This window comes from Gossypium hirsutum, chromosome D10, assembly GCF_007990345.1.
Source record: "Gossypium hirsutum isolate 1008001.06 chromosome D10, Gossypium_hirsutum_v2.1, whole genome shotgun sequence".
In the NCBI taxonomy this organism is placed as follows: Eukaryota; Viridiplantae; Streptophyta; class Magnoliopsida; order Malvales; family Malvaceae; genus Gossypium; species Gossypium hirsutum.
The window spans coordinates 54,275,414-54,293,762 of NC_053446.1; the positions used below are offsets into that span (position 1 = coordinate 54,275,414).

At 33.2% G+C, this 18,349-nt stretch overlaps 1 protein-coding gene and 1 pseudogene across 1 annotated transcript; both read right to left on the reverse strand.

The window, feature by feature from the left end:
- Nucleotides 1–6,569: 6,569 nt before the first annotated feature.
- Nucleotides 6,570–8,169, reverse strand: LOC107915638 (probable methyltransferase TCM_000331; annotated as a pseudogene).
- Nucleotides 8,170–11,388: 3,219 nt separating this feature from the next.
- Nucleotides 11,389–13,095, reverse strand: LOC107916001 (probable methyltransferase TCM_000331). Its single transcript, XM_016845171.2, has 4 exons — nucleotides 13,021–13,095; nucleotides 12,494–12,901; nucleotides 12,165–12,413; nucleotides 11,389–11,940 (listed from the first exon to the last, which is right to left on the reverse strand). Exons 1-4 carry the CDS (start codon nucleotides 13,093–13,095, stop codon nucleotides 11,560–11,562), a joined length of 1,113 nt encoding a protein of 370 aa, XP_016700660.2. The 3' UTR covers nucleotides 11,389–11,559.
- Between the last annotated feature and the right edge of the window lie 5,254 nt (nucleotides 13,096–18,349).

Genomic DNA, 18,349 nt, shown 5'->3' on the forward strand with positions numbered 1-18,349 from the left:
GCAGTAGATGGATCTCTACGGAACACCCGCACTCCTAATTTCGGCTACTAGCCTCTTTGATCTATCAGATATAATGCAAACATTATCTTGAGTTACAACATATCTCCGCAAGTTTTCCACGAAAAATTGCCATGACTCCGACTTCTCTCCTTCGACAATGACAAAAGCCATCGATAGAATGTTCCGGTTCCCGTCTTGTGCAACTGTAATAAGGAGGATCTGTGTATATTTCTCACACAACCAGGTCTCATCTACTTGCATAAGTGGCTTACATTGGGGAAAAGCCTAAATGCATAGATCAAATGTCCAAAACATACAGTGAAAAGTTCTTTTCCCCGGATGTAGTTAGTTGTCCCAATCGCTATAAGGCAATGTCTGCAACTCAACGATAGTCCCTGGAACATACTCTCGCATTGCGGCAATCCACCATTGGAGTTCGTTGTACGAGACATCCCAATCTCCGTACAACTGATCCATGGCCATATGTTTTGTCAGCCATGCTTTTGGTATGAAACTCGGTAGTGGAACTGTTCTGGCATTTTGGCAATCAACATCGATACAACAATGGTGGGGTCGTCTTTAACTATTGCCGATACACAGTTGCAGATGGTTTTTAAATCAAGCTTGCGATGGTCTTGCATCATACGAGCAAAAGTGCATGTATGAGGCCCAACATAATTCTGTATCTCCCACTACTGGGACCTCTGGATAAATGCAGCTCGTACCCGTTACTTGCACCCTTCTGTCAACTTCCAACACTCACTAACATAGATCGTTGGTTTAGAGTCAGCCACCCTATAGTCGACAGACACCTTCAAACTATAGCGTTTGATGGCATCGACATACTCGTCTTTGCTTGCGAATCTTTGACCCACGAACAACTCTGTCAGGATCTTTTAACATCAAGTAAGTAGGTATGATGTCCAGGTACTCGGGAACTCGAAAGCATGCATCATATCAAGATCGGCAATCGACATATGAGCCTCGAGATCATTGTGTATGATGATGCCACAACTCAAGTTTCCGTGACCGACGGGTCATATATGCAACAGGCTGTCAAACGGCACTGACTTGGCAGCCTGTCGCGGATATGACTTGTTAGTCATGAGCCCGGGTTCCTATACCCAATAAATTTTATCAAATCAGATTTATTTTCATCTTAAAAAATTATATTTTATTAAAAATAATAGGGTGTTGCTTAACACATTAGGAGCACCAATAAAAAAATAATTTCTTTCATCTTTTACTCATATACTGTTAAAAAATTTGTATTTTTAATTTTAAATATGAATGCCGCCAATTGGTCAGGCTGCACCAAAAAAAATATTTTTTTAAAAAGTAAAGCGGTGTCGCTTGAAAGTAGCACTGTTGATTTTGGCTAGTTTCGTGAATATTAATCCCCTTATCCTATTATGGTATTTATTTATTTTATATTATTTATGTAAAAAAACGAGTATAGTGTGATCCATGTGTCAGCTGGAGGAATGAGAGATAGAAGAGAGGCTCTCTTCTTTTTCTACCTTTCTCTAAGCTACAGATGACTAGAGTTCTAATAATATCTTCTCCCTTAACTAAATTACATACGATTCTTTGCCCTTTAAGGGTGAATCGTCCTCAAACGTCAAACCCAAATCTTGTATCAATAGTTGTCTTCTCTCTTAAGTCAACCACATACGACTTTTTATCCTCTAAAGGTAAAATATCCTTAAACCCAAATATTCTATCATGAGTATTTATATGTGAGGTTCATTACCCCTTTTGGCATTAGATCTTGACACATGTATATGCTTATCTTGTGTAGTTAGCTTCTTAGGAAACATGACAATTTTCTTAACTAGATAGTGATTAGACTAATTGATTTGATGATTTAATTTTGATTAGATTGATGTAGACTTGATGAGACCTCATGATGAGATTGTTGGAACATTTTCAAATATTTATAGTATTCCAATAACTATAAATGAATGGGTGTAATTAATCAAAGGATAAATCTTTTCGTCATTAGTCAAAAGTTATATCATTTGATTTTGAAAAAGAATTATAACTATTCAAACGATATTACTTGAATAGTTATAAAATTAGATGAATAATCATTATTTTTTATTTATTCAGAAAGACACCTATTGAAAGATGTCTCTATGAAGAGAAATGAAAATTCCTATAAATAGAAATAAAATTTCATTTGAAAATCACACCAACAAATTCTAAATTTTTTCTTTCCTTCCTCTATTTTCTAATATTATTAGATTATTCTATAAAGTATTACTGTAGAAACCCTTTGTAGAAATTGAGTTTCTTATTATCCATTGCTCAGTGCTTAGTGGGCTATTCTAATCAGTGCAAAATGCAAATAGTCATTGGCTTTATTGTATCCTCGAGGTTAATTTGTTTGAAACTCTTTTGCACACCGAAAATTGGTGGGAGCGAATATAACCTTTAAAATAGTGGCTTGATACACACCTTGGAGCCTTGTTCTATTTCTTCTTTTTCTATTCGAGTTTTGTTTGTGTGTTCGAGATTTTTCTCACCGGAGATTTATACTAACAGAGATAGGTTAGAAATATTCTACATGTCAAATAGACGTGTTGGCTATGACCATAGTCAATGACGTTTTGCCCATGGGCAGGGTTGTGGTTAGAGGAGGTATGCATAACAATTGCCTCCAAGTGAGAGAATGTTGGAATCTAAGACCTTCAGGACTATATAAAAGATTAATAATTTATTATTTAAGAATATTAATTATAACACCTATTATCCAAACTGTTACCAATCCCATATAAGATGTACTACATTCGATATCATAGGCATATTTCAATTTCATTTTAGTTTACATTGCACATTATTTAACATAAATTCATTTAGCAATGCATTGCTTTCACACAAGTTCATAGTTAGTTTTCCTCAATTTATGACCAACAAATTAATACATTTTACTATTATTGAGCAAAGTATATACACAAGTCCTATGAGAACTTACCTTCAAGCAAGAAACAATAGAAGAAAAGCTCGTTTTCCCTTTTCAACTCAAGACTTTCTCTTATCCATAGATTGGAGAGCCTCTCTCAAGCTTTTTTTTCTTACCAAACAAAAACACACATAATAAATGCACAATATATTTCATATAAATACCACACATAATGGTCTGATGGTCACTAAATTAACTATAATTACGACAAAGGCAAGCGCACTTATCGAACAATAGTATAGCTATGGTGAGAAGATAATTACTGTTTTTCTATTATTTAGCCGATAAATTGAAGGAATTGTTATAATCTAAATTTACTAATCTAAATTAACTAAGAACGCGACAGAGAGTGAATTGGGAAAAATAAATGAAGATAACCAATGAGATAGACAATACCTAGGAAAGAATCCACCTAGACTTCACTTATTAACCTGAATCTGAATTAAACGATTTATTCACTTGTGCCTTGATCCGTAGAAATCCCTAAATTATGTTAATATCTCTTTCGAGAGTAAGAAAAACTGACTCTAGGTTGATTAATTGAAATCTCTTTCTAATTAAAACTCCTATTGTCGCATTAACTCGATCTATGAATTCCCCTATTAGATTTGACTTTAATTCGGTAGATTTGTGTCGTCCTATTTCTAGGATTGCTTGCAACTCCACTCAATTATGCTAGATCTACTCTTAAACAGGGACTTTTGCTCTACTGAAATAAGCACATTAAACTTGAATCAATATATCAGAAATAAAATATTAAAATAAGAAATAAGCATACATAATTGAGAACAAGAATCAAGTATTTATCATGTAATTCAGAAATCAAATACTAAAATCCATCATAGGTCTCATCTTTCCTAGGGATCTAGGGAATTTAGTTCATAATTTGGAATAAAACCATTTTAAAGTTAGGATAACAACAAGACATAAAGAAACCCAATAAAACTTCTAAGGAAATTGAATGGAGATCTTCAATCTTGAAGGAGATCCGCTTCTGATTTGAATCCGGTGGCTTTCTTTGAGTCTTTTCTGCATTCTTCTTTGTGTGTCCCCTTAGGTCCTCTTCTAATATGTATTTATAAACTTTAGAATGCTTAGAAACCCTAAAAATTGAGTTTTTTCGCGTAAAAGAGAAGTTGCAAAATCGACACGGGCTGGCACATGGGCGTGTGCCCAGCCTGTGTGGCTCACACGGGCATGTGGCTAGTACGTGTGAGTGTGGCCAGCCTGTGTGGAAATGCCCAGGCCGTGTGGATACTGAAAATAACTCTTTTTGTTCGATTTTGGCTTGTTTTTCGCTCCTTTCGTTCCCCTATGCTCACCTAAGTATAGAAACATGAATTTAAAGGATTAGAAACATCAAATTCACTAATTTACATGTTAAATAATCCAAAAACGCATCAAGAATGAGATTAAAAACATGTTACTTTTATGGCTTATCATGGTCATATTAACGGCTTTGACAACCAAATGAGCACTTAAAAGTAAAAAGATGAATTTAAAGGATCAAATTCACTAATTTAATGATAAATCATCCAAAAACAGATCAAGAATAGGATTAAAAACATGTTACTTTTATGTCTTATCATGGTCATATTAATGACTTTGACAACCAAATGAGCACTTAAAAGTAAAAAGATGATAAAAATCTTCAACTCTTATCTTTCTCAACACTTTCTTTCACTAGAACTCTTTCTCTCTCAACATAAGTTAAAATCTAACTTGTGGGTGATGAAGATGATGATGAAGATGGCTTAAATGTGGCTTGTGTGTAATCGATTTGCATGAAAATGAAAGAAAGGTGATGGTAATTTAAAGAGATTTGAGGAGGAAAATCAAAAGTGCAGACAAACTTTTTCTTGTTTGCTCTTATGTTAGCCGATAATGGAGAAGAAAATATAGGGTTTTAACCTCTTTTTTCAATATTTAGGTATTTTAAAAATACCAACAATGCAGGTTAAAAGGTTAACCAATTCAAATGGGTGGTGCAAATTTATTTCCATTATTAAATTTGGTTTCCAATGTTAAAACATCTTCTTGGTAAAATCTAAACTGTCTGCTCCAAATGAAGTAAATTTTTTCTTTTAAAAATTAGATGTAAGACGGGTGGGTCGAATTTTTTCATAATGGATTTGGAGCAGTTATGGTTATTGGTTGCCCCACCCCAACCCACTTCACTATATGAAATTATTCTTTTAGCATTGTATATATAAATTAGTGAAAAAGATAAGTATGTAATAACATAATATAAAAAAATCCATATATTTTATGTTTATATATTTACTTGACTTACAAAGATTGAAAATATTAAAGTTATGTAACAAATTTAAATTGAAGTGGAGAAGGGATTGATGTATCTAACATTTATAGATGTGATAGTGATTTTCAAGATTATACATCTATAGTGAAGAAAGATGGATGGTGAAGTACCAACTGTGAAATGGTGATGGATTTAACAATATTTACCCCCGATCCATTGCCATCCTTAATCTCATCATTACGAATACTTATAAACACTAATATTTTAACATCATTAGATGCCAAATGAAAAATATGTTGTAAAATTATCATTTTACCTCTTAAAACTCTGAAAATGAGTCGTACTAATTGATGACTTTTTTAAAATCCAAATTCAAATAGATTTATATAAATTAAAAAATTTTGCATTGAAATATAGATTTGAACCAATGTGATTTTAAAAGTGGGAAATTCGAACCCCATGTTGTATATATAAATGGGACATTGTTACTCGTTAGAAGTGGAAAATTTGAACCCAAGTAAATTTGAAGCCAATGTGGATGATGGTGGTGATTGAATTTGTGTAGGCTAATATTTGATAAAACTTAGTTTTATATGTTCAGTAAGTTCAGTATGAGATAATCTTGTGGTTGATTGTATACATAATTTTCTCTTCTTATTTATTTTGAATTTATATGGAATGATGGATTGTTATGCTGAAATGATTTTTTTTAATATATGGAATGGATTTATTTCCTTATTTGTGTTGGATTTGTTGAATGATAGGTTTTATTTGTGAATTTTATTTTATTAGTATTTTATATTTAAAATTGATTTTATATTATATATATTAAATATTTTTTTTAAAAATAACGTTAAACCCATAACTGACAAGAGTCTGAAACACGTGTCACCGCTCTCCTTCATGGAGCCTACACAAATTTCGTGGGTCCCATTTCCCTAAAGTATAATTCAATCCGACCACGCAACTCTAAGTTTTAGTAAAAATTCAGTACGAACGAAGGTAATCTGGCACAAAAGAAAGGTTGGCAGCAATAAAGACAAGGAAAAAGCCAACAAAAGCGGTTGGAGATGTGAATGGTACCGGCCCTAAGGTCGAGCAGCAGCTCAGAGAGAAAAGGTTGCTCAGCTTTTATCGCAGAGATTCAATACATAATATTTTTGGTTAATTCCAATTAGGTCCTGTTTCATCTAATGGTATAATTCACTTTTAGTCTCTCTGACCTCATTTTAATTATGATTTAATCTGATTTTTCAATTCTAAATAACAAAATATTTTCCATGTTACTTTCTATAAATTAACTAATCACTTTTCCACCCTTTTCCTGATCAAATAAAACTGAAATAAATCCTCCAATAATCGTTTCTTTATTATCAATTCCCTAATAAACTACTTCTTTGTCAATGAAACCACAATGGTAGTCAGCTTATGGAACTTTGAATTACCAAGACCATCAGCTACATGAGTTGCATACCTTTTGAATAACTTGTCAATTACAGCATCTCCAAAATGACTGCTGAGAAGTGGCTCTGAAATAGCTCTCACACCATTTGCAGTCTTCTTCCCCATTTCCAGATAAACGTTGAAATCCAAGTCTTGGTTATGGAGCTGCTCTTCTCTACTTAATACAGCCGAGGGGTTGGCTTCAAAAACTTGGAGCCTCTTGATATCAAACGATCCTTCTCTCTCAACAATCTCAGCTATTTCTTCTTTGCAAGGTGTGTAGTGAGGAACGTTGAATGAATCCACATCTGCTTCTTGTACTACTCCCTACAATTAATTAAATTAGGTGACGAAATAAAACTTCAAGTACCACCTAGGTTAAAAAAAAATAGGTATCAACTATGTACATTTAGACAAATTCAATAATAAGATATATATTAACCCATATATATAGTCCACAAAAAACATGTTTTCATTGTTTTTATAGCTTCAATTATTGAAAGAGTTGTAAGGAAATATAAGGAAATAAATAAATAAATATATAACCTCCACAACCAAGTCAAGAAGGGATTTGGATAGCAGATCCCAACCATAATCTCTTTTGAGGGATTTGGATTTTTCCTACCGACACAGGTTAGTACCATACACCCTTGGGGCATTATTTCTTCGGAGCGCAAGCTTAGAAAATTTGTGAAGTCTTTCTGAAATTGGTCTGCATAAGCTTTGAAAACACTGGGAGGACTTGATCTTGCCATGTATACGTTCCCCTTGTTGTCCTCTAGTCCAACAGGGACCTAATCACATATATTCCAACAATTAAAATAAGGGATAACACCCAAAACAGGTATCTATCTTTTTGGTTCAATGACTAACCTTTGAGAGCCAATGAATCCCATAGGAAGAATGCACAAAGTGCAAGCTTTTGGTTGGAAAGAGTCTGTGATAGAAAGAACCTGCAACTCCTCCTATAAAACACCTTTCCTGCAACATATCTCCTCTCTCTTTCTTAAGCCTCTCATAGAATCCAGGAATTGACTTAAACACAAAATTGAAGTCATTTTCTGGGAGATCATTTAGAAGCACTTCAAACTCGGGTAACTTCAACTGTTCTTGTTGACATATCCCATGAACGGTGTCTAGAATGTGCCATATAGCCAAGAAGACGTTAGGACCTCAAGAGCAACCCAAGTCTGCCACCTTCATACAAACTGGAGCAATCTTCTTGAATGCATCTGTGATAGATTCTTCAATAATTGGCCTTATTTTCAATATTACTTGTTTCTGAAAGAATATTTAACATAAGGAAGAAGATGAAGATGTTGAAAAAAAGAAAAAGAACATATATAATGGAGAACTGACGAATATTAAAATTACAGCTGAAAGAAAGACGGAAAGAGACCTGAAAAGATGAATTATTAGCATAGCTAATTTCATGATCTGCTGCATTCATGCGAAGAATCATTTTTGCATCCATTTTGCTTATTTACTTCAAAAACTTGATGTAATGATGCTTTTGTCCATGCTCATTCCTTACAAGAGGGATTTAAATAGCGGTCCATTACCGAAATAGCGGCCGTTATATAGCGGTATAGCGGCACCAAAATAGGTCTTTAACCCTAAATCCTAAATCCTAAACCATAACCCGATCCCTAACCCTTAACCCCTAACCCCTAACCCCTAACCCTTAACCCCTAACCCCTAAACCTTATTTAATATATAATTAAAACACATTAATTAATCTAAACCCTAAACTCTAACCTAACACCAAATTTATAAACCCTAAATCCCTAAATCCCTAACTCTTAACATCTAACCCCTAACTCTTAACCCTTAACCCATAAACCTTAAATCACATTAACCCTTAAGCCAGAATCCCTAATCCATATTCTCTAATTCCATAATCTATAAAACTTAAAATTGTAACTTCTAAACCGGTCTTAAATCCTAAATTAACCATATATATACCCTAACCATATTTATTAAACCCTAAACTATAATGATAATTAAATTAAATATTTTAAAATTAATACTATCTTATCTCTTACAATTATATTTGAAATAATTTAGTATATAAATTAAAAATCAATAGTATTTTAATTTATCCATTTTTAACAAATATTTTAAATTATTTTAAATCTCTGAGTATTAGCGGCGCTTACATAAAAACGCCACTAAATCCTCGAAAGCTCAGAAAACGGCGTCGTTGGGCTGAAGTATTTTTACGGTGCTTTCCCAAAAACGCCGCTAAAGACTTGAGCATTAGCGGCGCTTACATAAAAATGCCACTAAATCCTTCTCAGCTCAGAAAACGGTGTCGTTGGGGTGAAGTATTTTTGCGGCGCTTTCTCAAAAACGCCGCTAAAGACCTGAACATTAGTGGCGCTTACATAAAAACACCACTAAATCCTTCTTAGCTCAGAAAACGGCGTCGTTAGATTGACGTATTTTTGCGGCGCTTTCCCAAAAACGCCGCTAAAGACCTGAGCATTAGCGGCGCTTACTTAAAAACGCCACTAAATCCTTATCAACTCAGAAAACGGCGTCGTTGGGCTGAAGTATTTTTGCGGCGCTTTCCCAAGAACGCCGCTAAAGACCTGACCAGCAGCGGCACTTACATAAAAATGCCACTAAATCCTTCTCAGCTCAGAAAACGGCGTCGTTGGGCTGAAGTATTTTTGCGACGCTTTCCCAAAAATGCCGCTAATGCTTATTTTCAGCAACGTTTTCCATGGAGTGCCGCTAATGATAGATCTTTAGCGGCGTTTTTTATCCAACCGCTGCTAAAAACGCGGCTAAAAGTCAGTTTTGGTGTAGTGTAGCGGCACTGTCCGAAACCGCTACTGCGAAAACCGCTATTATATTTTATAATAAGTTGTGTGAATTTTTTTTAAAATTCACGACCGCGATACCCGCAATGACCGTAATAGCATCCGTTATGTCCGCAACCGCGATAAACGCAACGCGACCGAAAACGCGGCCTCGACCGCAATTTAAATCCCTGCCTACAACTTGTTTTATCTTGACTTATTAACCACTTAACTCTCATGATTTGGTCAATAAACTTAATATCTTACCTTTGAAATTACATTTGAAAGTACTATTTGATATATAATAATATGATAGACCCCGTCTTCAGACATATGAGATAGACACAAATTTTAATGTCTTGAGACAGTCAAACTTTGAACCAAAAATAATTAAAATAAATTGAAGTTTTTCTCGAGACAAGAAATTCTTTATCTTAAAATTATGACTTCAGACTCGCACAACAGGTGAAATTTGTAGGTTACCGAGCTTCATGGTATCATCGTGTAAACACAAACACAACTTAAAATTATAACTAAGTCTCCCTCAAAGCGATAGAAAAATAAATCTTTAAACCTTAAAATTTCAACACGCAAGAAAAAGGAAAAAAAATAATTTAGAAGAGATTGGGATGTGGGTGAGTAGAGGATGAAGAAAGAGCATTTATATAGGGAATGGGGCGGGGTATAAAAGGAAAAAATTGATCCCCGAAATCCCGAGTTATAGGCCTCAAAAGCAATCAAGTTGGGTAGGTTGAAATGGCTAGAGAGAAAATAATCATTGCAAAGGGCGTTTTCATTTGACATGATAAATTGAAAGGTGAGGAACTCCCACCAACAATCTAAAAAAAGATTGAGTTGAAAACTCTTTTAAAAAAATTAAGAAAAGATTTCTTGCAAAGGAGAATAACTCAAAGAATACTTTTATTCAAATCAAAGTTGGGTCCCTTTATGGTGGGTGGCGACCCTTTTTTATAAAAGAAGGGAGTTGAAAAAAAGAGTAACAATTCCTTAAAAACTAGCCTAGAAAACGTGGATGACTAGAAAAAACAAATCCCTGAAATGTAACTTAAAAATGTGGATGGCTAAGAAAAAAATCCCTAAAAACTAGCCTAAAAATGCGGGTAGTTAAGAAAGGTAACTCTTTCTTCCTAAGAGACTTAAAATATAAAAGAAAAAACTAAAGCTTAATTTGGATAGGCGATGCATTTATCTTCGATGAAGTTAAAAATAGCAGTTGTAGTGAGATTAGTTATTGCAACGATGAGATTGAATATTGTAGCAGTGAGATTAGAAACAGCAGTTGGGTGTGTGTTTGGATTCAAATGCAGCTGTAGTAATGAGGTGAGAATAAAAAATGACTATTAAAGACATTAGATTAAAAATTATATATAATAAATAATAAATAAAAATATTGAAAACCTTTACATCAAAATATGAAAAGTTAAAATAATAAATAATTTTTTATTTTTAATTATAAAAAAATACATATTAAATTTAATATTAAAAATATTATTTGAAAATTTTAAATTAAAAAAATAAGATATAAAAGGATAAAAGAAAAAGTAAAAAGCATGAATGAAATGGCACTTTCCATCTTTCAAATAGAGTTGCAAATTTTCATTACATGTAAAACCTACCGTGGTGCCACTGATACTACGGCACAATGAGAAGAATCTAGCATGGCAGACAAGTAAAATCCAAACACCAATATCAGTGCGATTGATTCCAAAAAGTTAAATTTTGAACCAAAAATAATTAAAATGAATTGAAGTTTTTCTCGAGACAAGAAATTGTAGGTCTGCTCAGAGAGAAAAGGTTGCTCAGCTTTTATCACAGAGATTCAATACATAATATTTTTGGTTAATTCCAATTAGGTCCTTTTCACCTAATGGTATAACTGCACTTTTACTCTCCGACTTCATTTTAATTATGATTTAATCTGATTTTTCAATTCTAAATAACAAAATATTTTCCATGTTACTTTCTATAAATTAACTAATCACTTTTCCACCCTTTTCCTGATCAAATAAAACTGAAATAAATCCTCCAATAATCGTTTCTTTTTTTATCAATTCCCTAATAAACTACTTCTTTGTCAATGAAACCACAATGGTAGTCAGCTTATGGAACTTTGAATTACTAAGATCATCAGCTTCATGAGTTGCACACCTTTTGAATAACTTGTCAATTACAGCATCTCCAAAATGACTGCTGAGAAGTGGCTCTGAAATAGCTCTCACACCATTTGCAGTCTTCTTCCCCATTTCCAGATAAACGTTGAAATCCAAGTCTTGGTTATGGAGCTGCTCTTCTCTACTTAATACAGCCGAGAGGTTGGCTTCAAAAACTTGGAGCCTCTTGATATCAAACGATCCTTCTCTCTCAACAATCTCAGCTATTTCTTCTTTGCAAGGTGTGTAGTGAGGAACGTTGAATGAATCCACATCTGCTTCTTTTACTACTCCCTACAATTAATTAAATTAGGTGACGAAATATAACTTCAAGTACCACCTATAGGTTAAAAAAAAAAAGTATCAACTATGTACTTTTAGACAAATTCAATAAGAAGATATATATTAACCCATATATATAATTCACAAAATACATGTTTTCATTGTTTTTATAGCTTCAATTATTGAAAGAGTTGTAAGGAAATATAAGGAAATAAATAAATAAATAAATATATAACCTCCACAACCAAGTCAAGAAGGGATTTGGATAGCAGATCCCAACCATAATCTTCTTTTGAGGGATTTGGATTTTTCCTACCGATACAGGTTAGTACCATACACCCTTGGGGCATTATTTCTTCGGAGCGCAAGCTTAGAAAATTTGTGAAGTCTTTCTGAAATTGGTCTGCATAAGCTTTGAAAGCACTGGGAGGACTTGATCTTGCCATGTATACGTTCCCCTTGTTGTCCTCCAGTCCAACAGGGACCTAATCACATATATTCCAACAATTAAAATAAGGGATAACACCCAAAACAGGTATCTATCTTTTTTGGTTCAATGACTAACCTTTGAGAGCCAATGAATCCCATAGGAAGAATGCACAAAGTGCAAGCTTTTGGTTGGAAAGAGTCTGTGATAGAAAGAACCTGCAACTCCTCCTATAAAACACCTTTCCTGCACTATATCTCCTTTCTCTTTCTTCAGCCTGTCATAGAAACTAGGGACTGATTTATACACAGAGTTGAAGTCATTCTCTGGGAGGTCATTTAGAAACACTTCCAACTCGGGAAATTTCAATTGTTCTTCTTGACATATGCCATGGATAGTGTCAATAATGTGCGATGTAGTGATGAAGGTGTTAGGACCTGAAGAGCAACCCAAGTCTGCCACCTTTATATAAATTGGAACAATTTTGTTGAACATATCAGTGATGGATTCTTCAATGATTGGTCTTATTTTCAATATTACTTCTTTCTGAAAAGCATATTTAACATAAACTTATTAGTATGATATATGTTGAGAGAAAAAGGAAAATATGTAATGGAGAAATGATTAATATTGAAATAAGAGATGGAAGAAAGACGGAAAGGAACCTGGGTAACAGAATTATTGGCATAGCTGATTTCATGATCTGCTGGGTTCATTCGAAGAACCTTTTCTGTTGCCATTTTGCTTATGTACTTCAAAAACTTTATCCAATCTTTCGTTTATTCATGCTCATTCTCTAGCATACAACTATACATATATATATGGTAACATATCTATATTTATATTTTAAAGTAAAATAAAAATATATCTACTAAAATATGTGGTAAATTATAAATATATATGGTAATATATATGTATGTGTGTGGAAACATATGGTAATATATATAGCCTAATGTGGTACCTGTATTTGACAAAATTTACAATTTTGGTATTTGAAAGTAACAATGTTAACTTTTTAGTATTTAATTCAAGTTTTAGAGTTAATTTGCTGAAAATTTATAGTTAGCTAATAATATTAACAATTAACTTTTATCAAATCAACCCTAACATCGGAATTAAATCTCCTTCATTGAACTATATTTAACAAATTAAATGCAAAATTAAACAAATTCACAATAAACATTGTCACACCACATCCACCTGCCCTTATACATGTCCTCATTAGATGTACCTCCGTGGGCTAAGTGTTGGATCTGGTGCCCTAAGTATAGTATATTTGTTTTATATACTTGTATTTTTTTGAATAGATTGATTTAATAAAATTATCCATGAATTAAATTAATACCCTTTGTATATTATCCTCAATGTTTTTTTTTGCATGAAAAGTAAAATAAAAGCAAATATTGTCTTACTAGTTATCTAATATTTAACTAATACTGAGCGGTATTACGTGGTCGAATTGTAATATGGAAAGACAATTTGTGTTAGTAGATGAACCTAAACATGTCCTTAGTCTAATCAGAACTAAGCAAACCGATTGAAAGACTAATGCGTCATCTATCAAGTCCAATTGGGGAGATGTTTTACCTTGAGCATAAGAGTAGATGATTCCTAGAACATAGAGACATAGATTTGACTGACTGAACTGGAGTATATCGGATAGGACTCAAGAAGCATAGATCATGAATCTGTTTATGGATTTATTCACTTGTGACGTCCAGAGTGTGGCATACCTTAATCCTGAGTGGATGACGGCTATGTATGTGTGACTCGTATACTTTGATGTAAGTAAAAGCCTGAGTTCAAATCGAAAAGGAACTGAAAGCTGGTGCGTTGAGTATACGACTTCTGCAATATGTAGCATCATTCATAATAGTGGAATTCATAATCCAAGAAATGAGTAAATGACATCCTTTCATTGGCATTACATGATAGATGAAAAGTAAACGTGGCCACAGGTCATTTGTCTTTGTGATAAAATGACTTAATTACCATTTGATAGTAATTGACCTTTCATGAAAGAAGATGCAATGGTTACCATGAGATAAAATAGGATCATATTTTGAGAACGAGTTTATCCCAAAGAGATTAAGGATATCCTATGAGGGTAACACCCTTATAATACACTAAGTCTGTCGAATAGGAAGATGATAACCCACTCACATTTGATGAAGCCATATAAAGTTCTAACTCTCAGATTTGAGAAATAAATATGAAAGCTGAAATGAATTTTATGGATTCCAACTCAGTGTGGGAACTTGTAGACTTATCAGAAGGGATAAAACTCATTGTATGTAAGTGGATCGACAAGAAGAAATGAAATGTGGATGAAAAAGTGAAAACTTACAAGGCCAGACTTGTAGCAAAAGATTATACTAAAAAAATAAGGTATTGATTATGAAGAAAATTTTTCTCTTGTTTCCATGCTCAAGTTAATCCACATATTGTTATCCATTGCGATGACTTTCGATTATGAGATCTGGCAAATGAATGTCAAGACAGTGTTCTTGAATGACTACATTAAAGAAAAAATCTATATAGTGCAACCCACCGGATATATAGTTAAAGGAAATGAGCATAAATTTTGCAAACTGCTTAGGTCTATATATGGACTTAAGCAAGCATCCCGCTCATGGAATCAAAGGTTTGATCAAGCAATCAAAAATTTTAGATTTGAGCAAAATGTAGATGAACCTTGTGTTTATAAACGTATTGGGGATGAAAATGTGGTTTTTCCCATTCTATATGTCGATGACATTCTACTCATGGAAATGATGTAGTGACATTGTCATCGGTTAAAATGTGGTTAACTCAACATTTTAACATGAAGGACTTGGGAGATGCTAGCTTTTTTATAAGTATTCGAATCCTAAAAGATCGAAAAAACAAAGTGATAACATTATCACAAGCTTCATATATAGATAAGATATTAGAACATTATGTAATGACCGATTCTAAGAAGGGAACTTAACCTTCTGTATTGGGATTTCATGTTTCTTTGGACGATTGTCCTAGGACAATGGAAGAAAGAGAAAACATGAGAAATGTTCATTATGCTTTTTCAGTAGGAAGTCTCATGTAGATCGTGTTATGCATACGTCCAGATATCTGTTTTGCAGTAGGGGCTGTGATTCTATATTAGGCAAATCTTAGTCCAAGAAACTAAGAAGTAGTTAAGCATATACTCAAGTATTTACAGAAACAAGGGATTATATGCTTGTGTATTCCTAAGGAGATCTTACTCCTACCAACTATACAGATTCAAACTTCCAAATGTGTCAGGATTTGAGGAAATTGACATTGGGCTGTGTCTTTGTCCTAGGCGGTGAGTCCATAGTATAGAGAAGTGTCAAGTAGAGCTGTACTGTTGACTCCACTACAGACACAGAATATGTGGCTATTTTTGAAGCTACAAAAGAAGAAATATGACTTTGAAAGTTCCTTACGGATCTTAAAGTCGTTCCTGATATAGGTAAAGCTATCACACTGTATTGTGATAACAGTGCAGCAATAGCTAACACCAAGGAAACCAAAAACCAGAAATCATAAGAGGACAAATCACATTGATAGAAAGTATCACATCATAATAGAGGAAGTAGCACACAAAATAGTGGATGTAGTCAAAATCGTATTAGAGGACAACCTTGTGAACCCATTTACCAAGATTCTAATATCTAGGAGTTTTGATAAACATGAGAAATCATGAGAATGTGAAGTATGACTCGCCTACTTCAATAGTACAAGTGGGAGAATATTGGATCTGGTGTCTTAAGTGTAGTATATTAGTTTTGCATACTTGTATTTTTTCGAACAGATTGGTTTAATAAAATTATCCATGAATTACATTAATACCCTTTGTATATTGTTCTCAATGATATTTTGCATGCAAAGTAAAATGGAAATAAAAATATTGGCTTACTAGTTATCTAATGTTTACTAATATTGAGCGGTATTACGTGGTCGGATCGTAATACGGAAAGACAACTTGTATTAGAAGATGAACCTAAACTGTCTTTAGTCTAACCTGAAGTGATAAAACCAATTAAAATACTAATACGTCGTCTATCAAGTCCAATTAGGGAGTGTTTTGTCTTGGGATCAGAGCATATGATTCCCGAAAGATAGAGACATAGATGTGACTGATTGGACTGACAGAACATTGGATAAAACCCAAGAAGAATAGATCCTAAATCTGTTTATGAATTTATTCACTTGTAACATTCAGAGTGTGGAATACTTTAATCCTAAGTGGATGATGGACTATGTATGTGTGACTCGTATACTTTGATGCAAGTAAAAGCCTGAATTCAAATAAAAAAGGAACCGAAAGTTGGTGCGTTGAGAATACGACTTCTTTAGTATGTAGCATCGTTCATAATAGTGGAATTCATAATCCAAGAAATGGGTAAATGATATCCTCTCATTGGCATTACATGATAGATTAAAAGTAAACGTGGCCACAAGTTATTTGTTTTTGTGATAAATGACTTAATTACTATTTGATAGTAATTGACTTTTCATAAAGGAAGATGTAATGGTTACCATGAAATAAAATATGATCATATTGGGAGAATGAATTTATCCCAAAGAGATTAAGGTTATCCTATGAGGGTAACACACTTATGACAAGGTCATTGGATGAGCACTAATCGAGTAGCTTTCGTAATGGTATATAATTAGGGAGAACTCAGTCACGATACTATAGTGGAATGACTTCGTGACTAAATGAATTTATAATTAATAGGTGAAAAGTTGGAACTCAATTATAAATCATTCGAGCCCTAATTATATATGTCCAATCAATCCCCCTGCTAGCTCGTTGAAACCAGAAATGAATCGTGTGTAGAATCAAATGAACATAAATGGATGAAAATGATAAAGTTAGAGAAATGAGTTTCATTAGAAAATGATTGTGGTTTCTCACTAAGTACGGAAATAACTTGAGAATTAATTTAAGCTTTTTGAATTATTATTTAATCAAATAATTGAAGTTCAAAACTAAAATTAAATTAATTGTTCATTGTGAATTCGTTGAATATGAAAGTTAAATATATTTTCCCATAGATTCTTTTACGGTAAAATTGTCATAACTTTAACGAAATTAGAATTGGGTTGAGAAAATTATTTAATTGAAAAAAATAATTTATCTATTTAAATTAAATTAATAAATAATATTTATTTTGGGAAATAGAAAAACAAGTATTGGGATGGATTAAATTATAAAGTGTTAAGTTAAAAGTCTAATAAGCACATATAATTGGACCAAATACAAGAGAGACTCAAAAATCCTTATAATACATATGAAGGGCAACAACCCTAGTATGTTTAACTAAGGTGTGTCACCTCCCTCTCCTAGTTAAACTAAGAGACTAGTTTTTCTATCAAATAAGTGTTATTTGTATTATACTAATTTAACCAGGATTCTCCTATCTAATAACTCTAAACTATATAGACTTTTAAAGCATCTTTTAACTATGAATTTATGCAAATTCCGAGCATTTTGATAGTAAATTATGTATTTTTAGTACATATTGAGAAATTGAGCATAATTAAAGTAAGATTGTAATTTTAAGTAATTAAATGCTAATTTTATACAATTTTACTTTATGTTGCTACATTTTGGGAAATACATAATTTTGTGCTAAATTTGCTGCAACTTGGTACATTGATGTGTTGGATATTTGAAGCCATTATGGATGGCACATGGACATGAGTTGAATATTAATTAGCATGGGACGACAAAGCTTGAGTATTGGACTCAAGGAATTAATTCTAACCCAACTTGGAAGTGGGTTGATGAAAGGAACAAGTCTACTCTTCACATTGAAGCCCAAACCGTCCATTAAGGGGTAAAGAATCCAAATTTGACAATGAGCAGCCCAATCAGCTTTGGAAAAATTAATTAAGGGTCCCTTCATGTGTAAACAAAATCACAAAATTTCCTCAAAAAATTCCCATGGTTTTCGTCCAACCCTTTTCCTTTAATCAAACAAG

Excerpts from the sequence above, each read along its gene's own strand:
- LOC107916001 (XM_016845171.2), bottom strand. The coding sequence starts at position 13,095 with ATGGCAACAGAAAAGGTTCTTCGAATGAACCCAGCAGATCATGAAATC. Across the intron at positions 12,414-12,493 it reads GGATTCATTGGCTCTCAAAG|GTCCCTGTTGGACTGGAGGA; the intron begins GTTAGTCATTGA and ends ATATGTGATTAG. Across the intron at positions 11,941-12,164 it reads TTCTTGACTTGGTTGTGGAG|GGAGTAGTAAAAGAAGCAGA; the intron begins GTTATATATTTA and ends AATTAATTGTAG.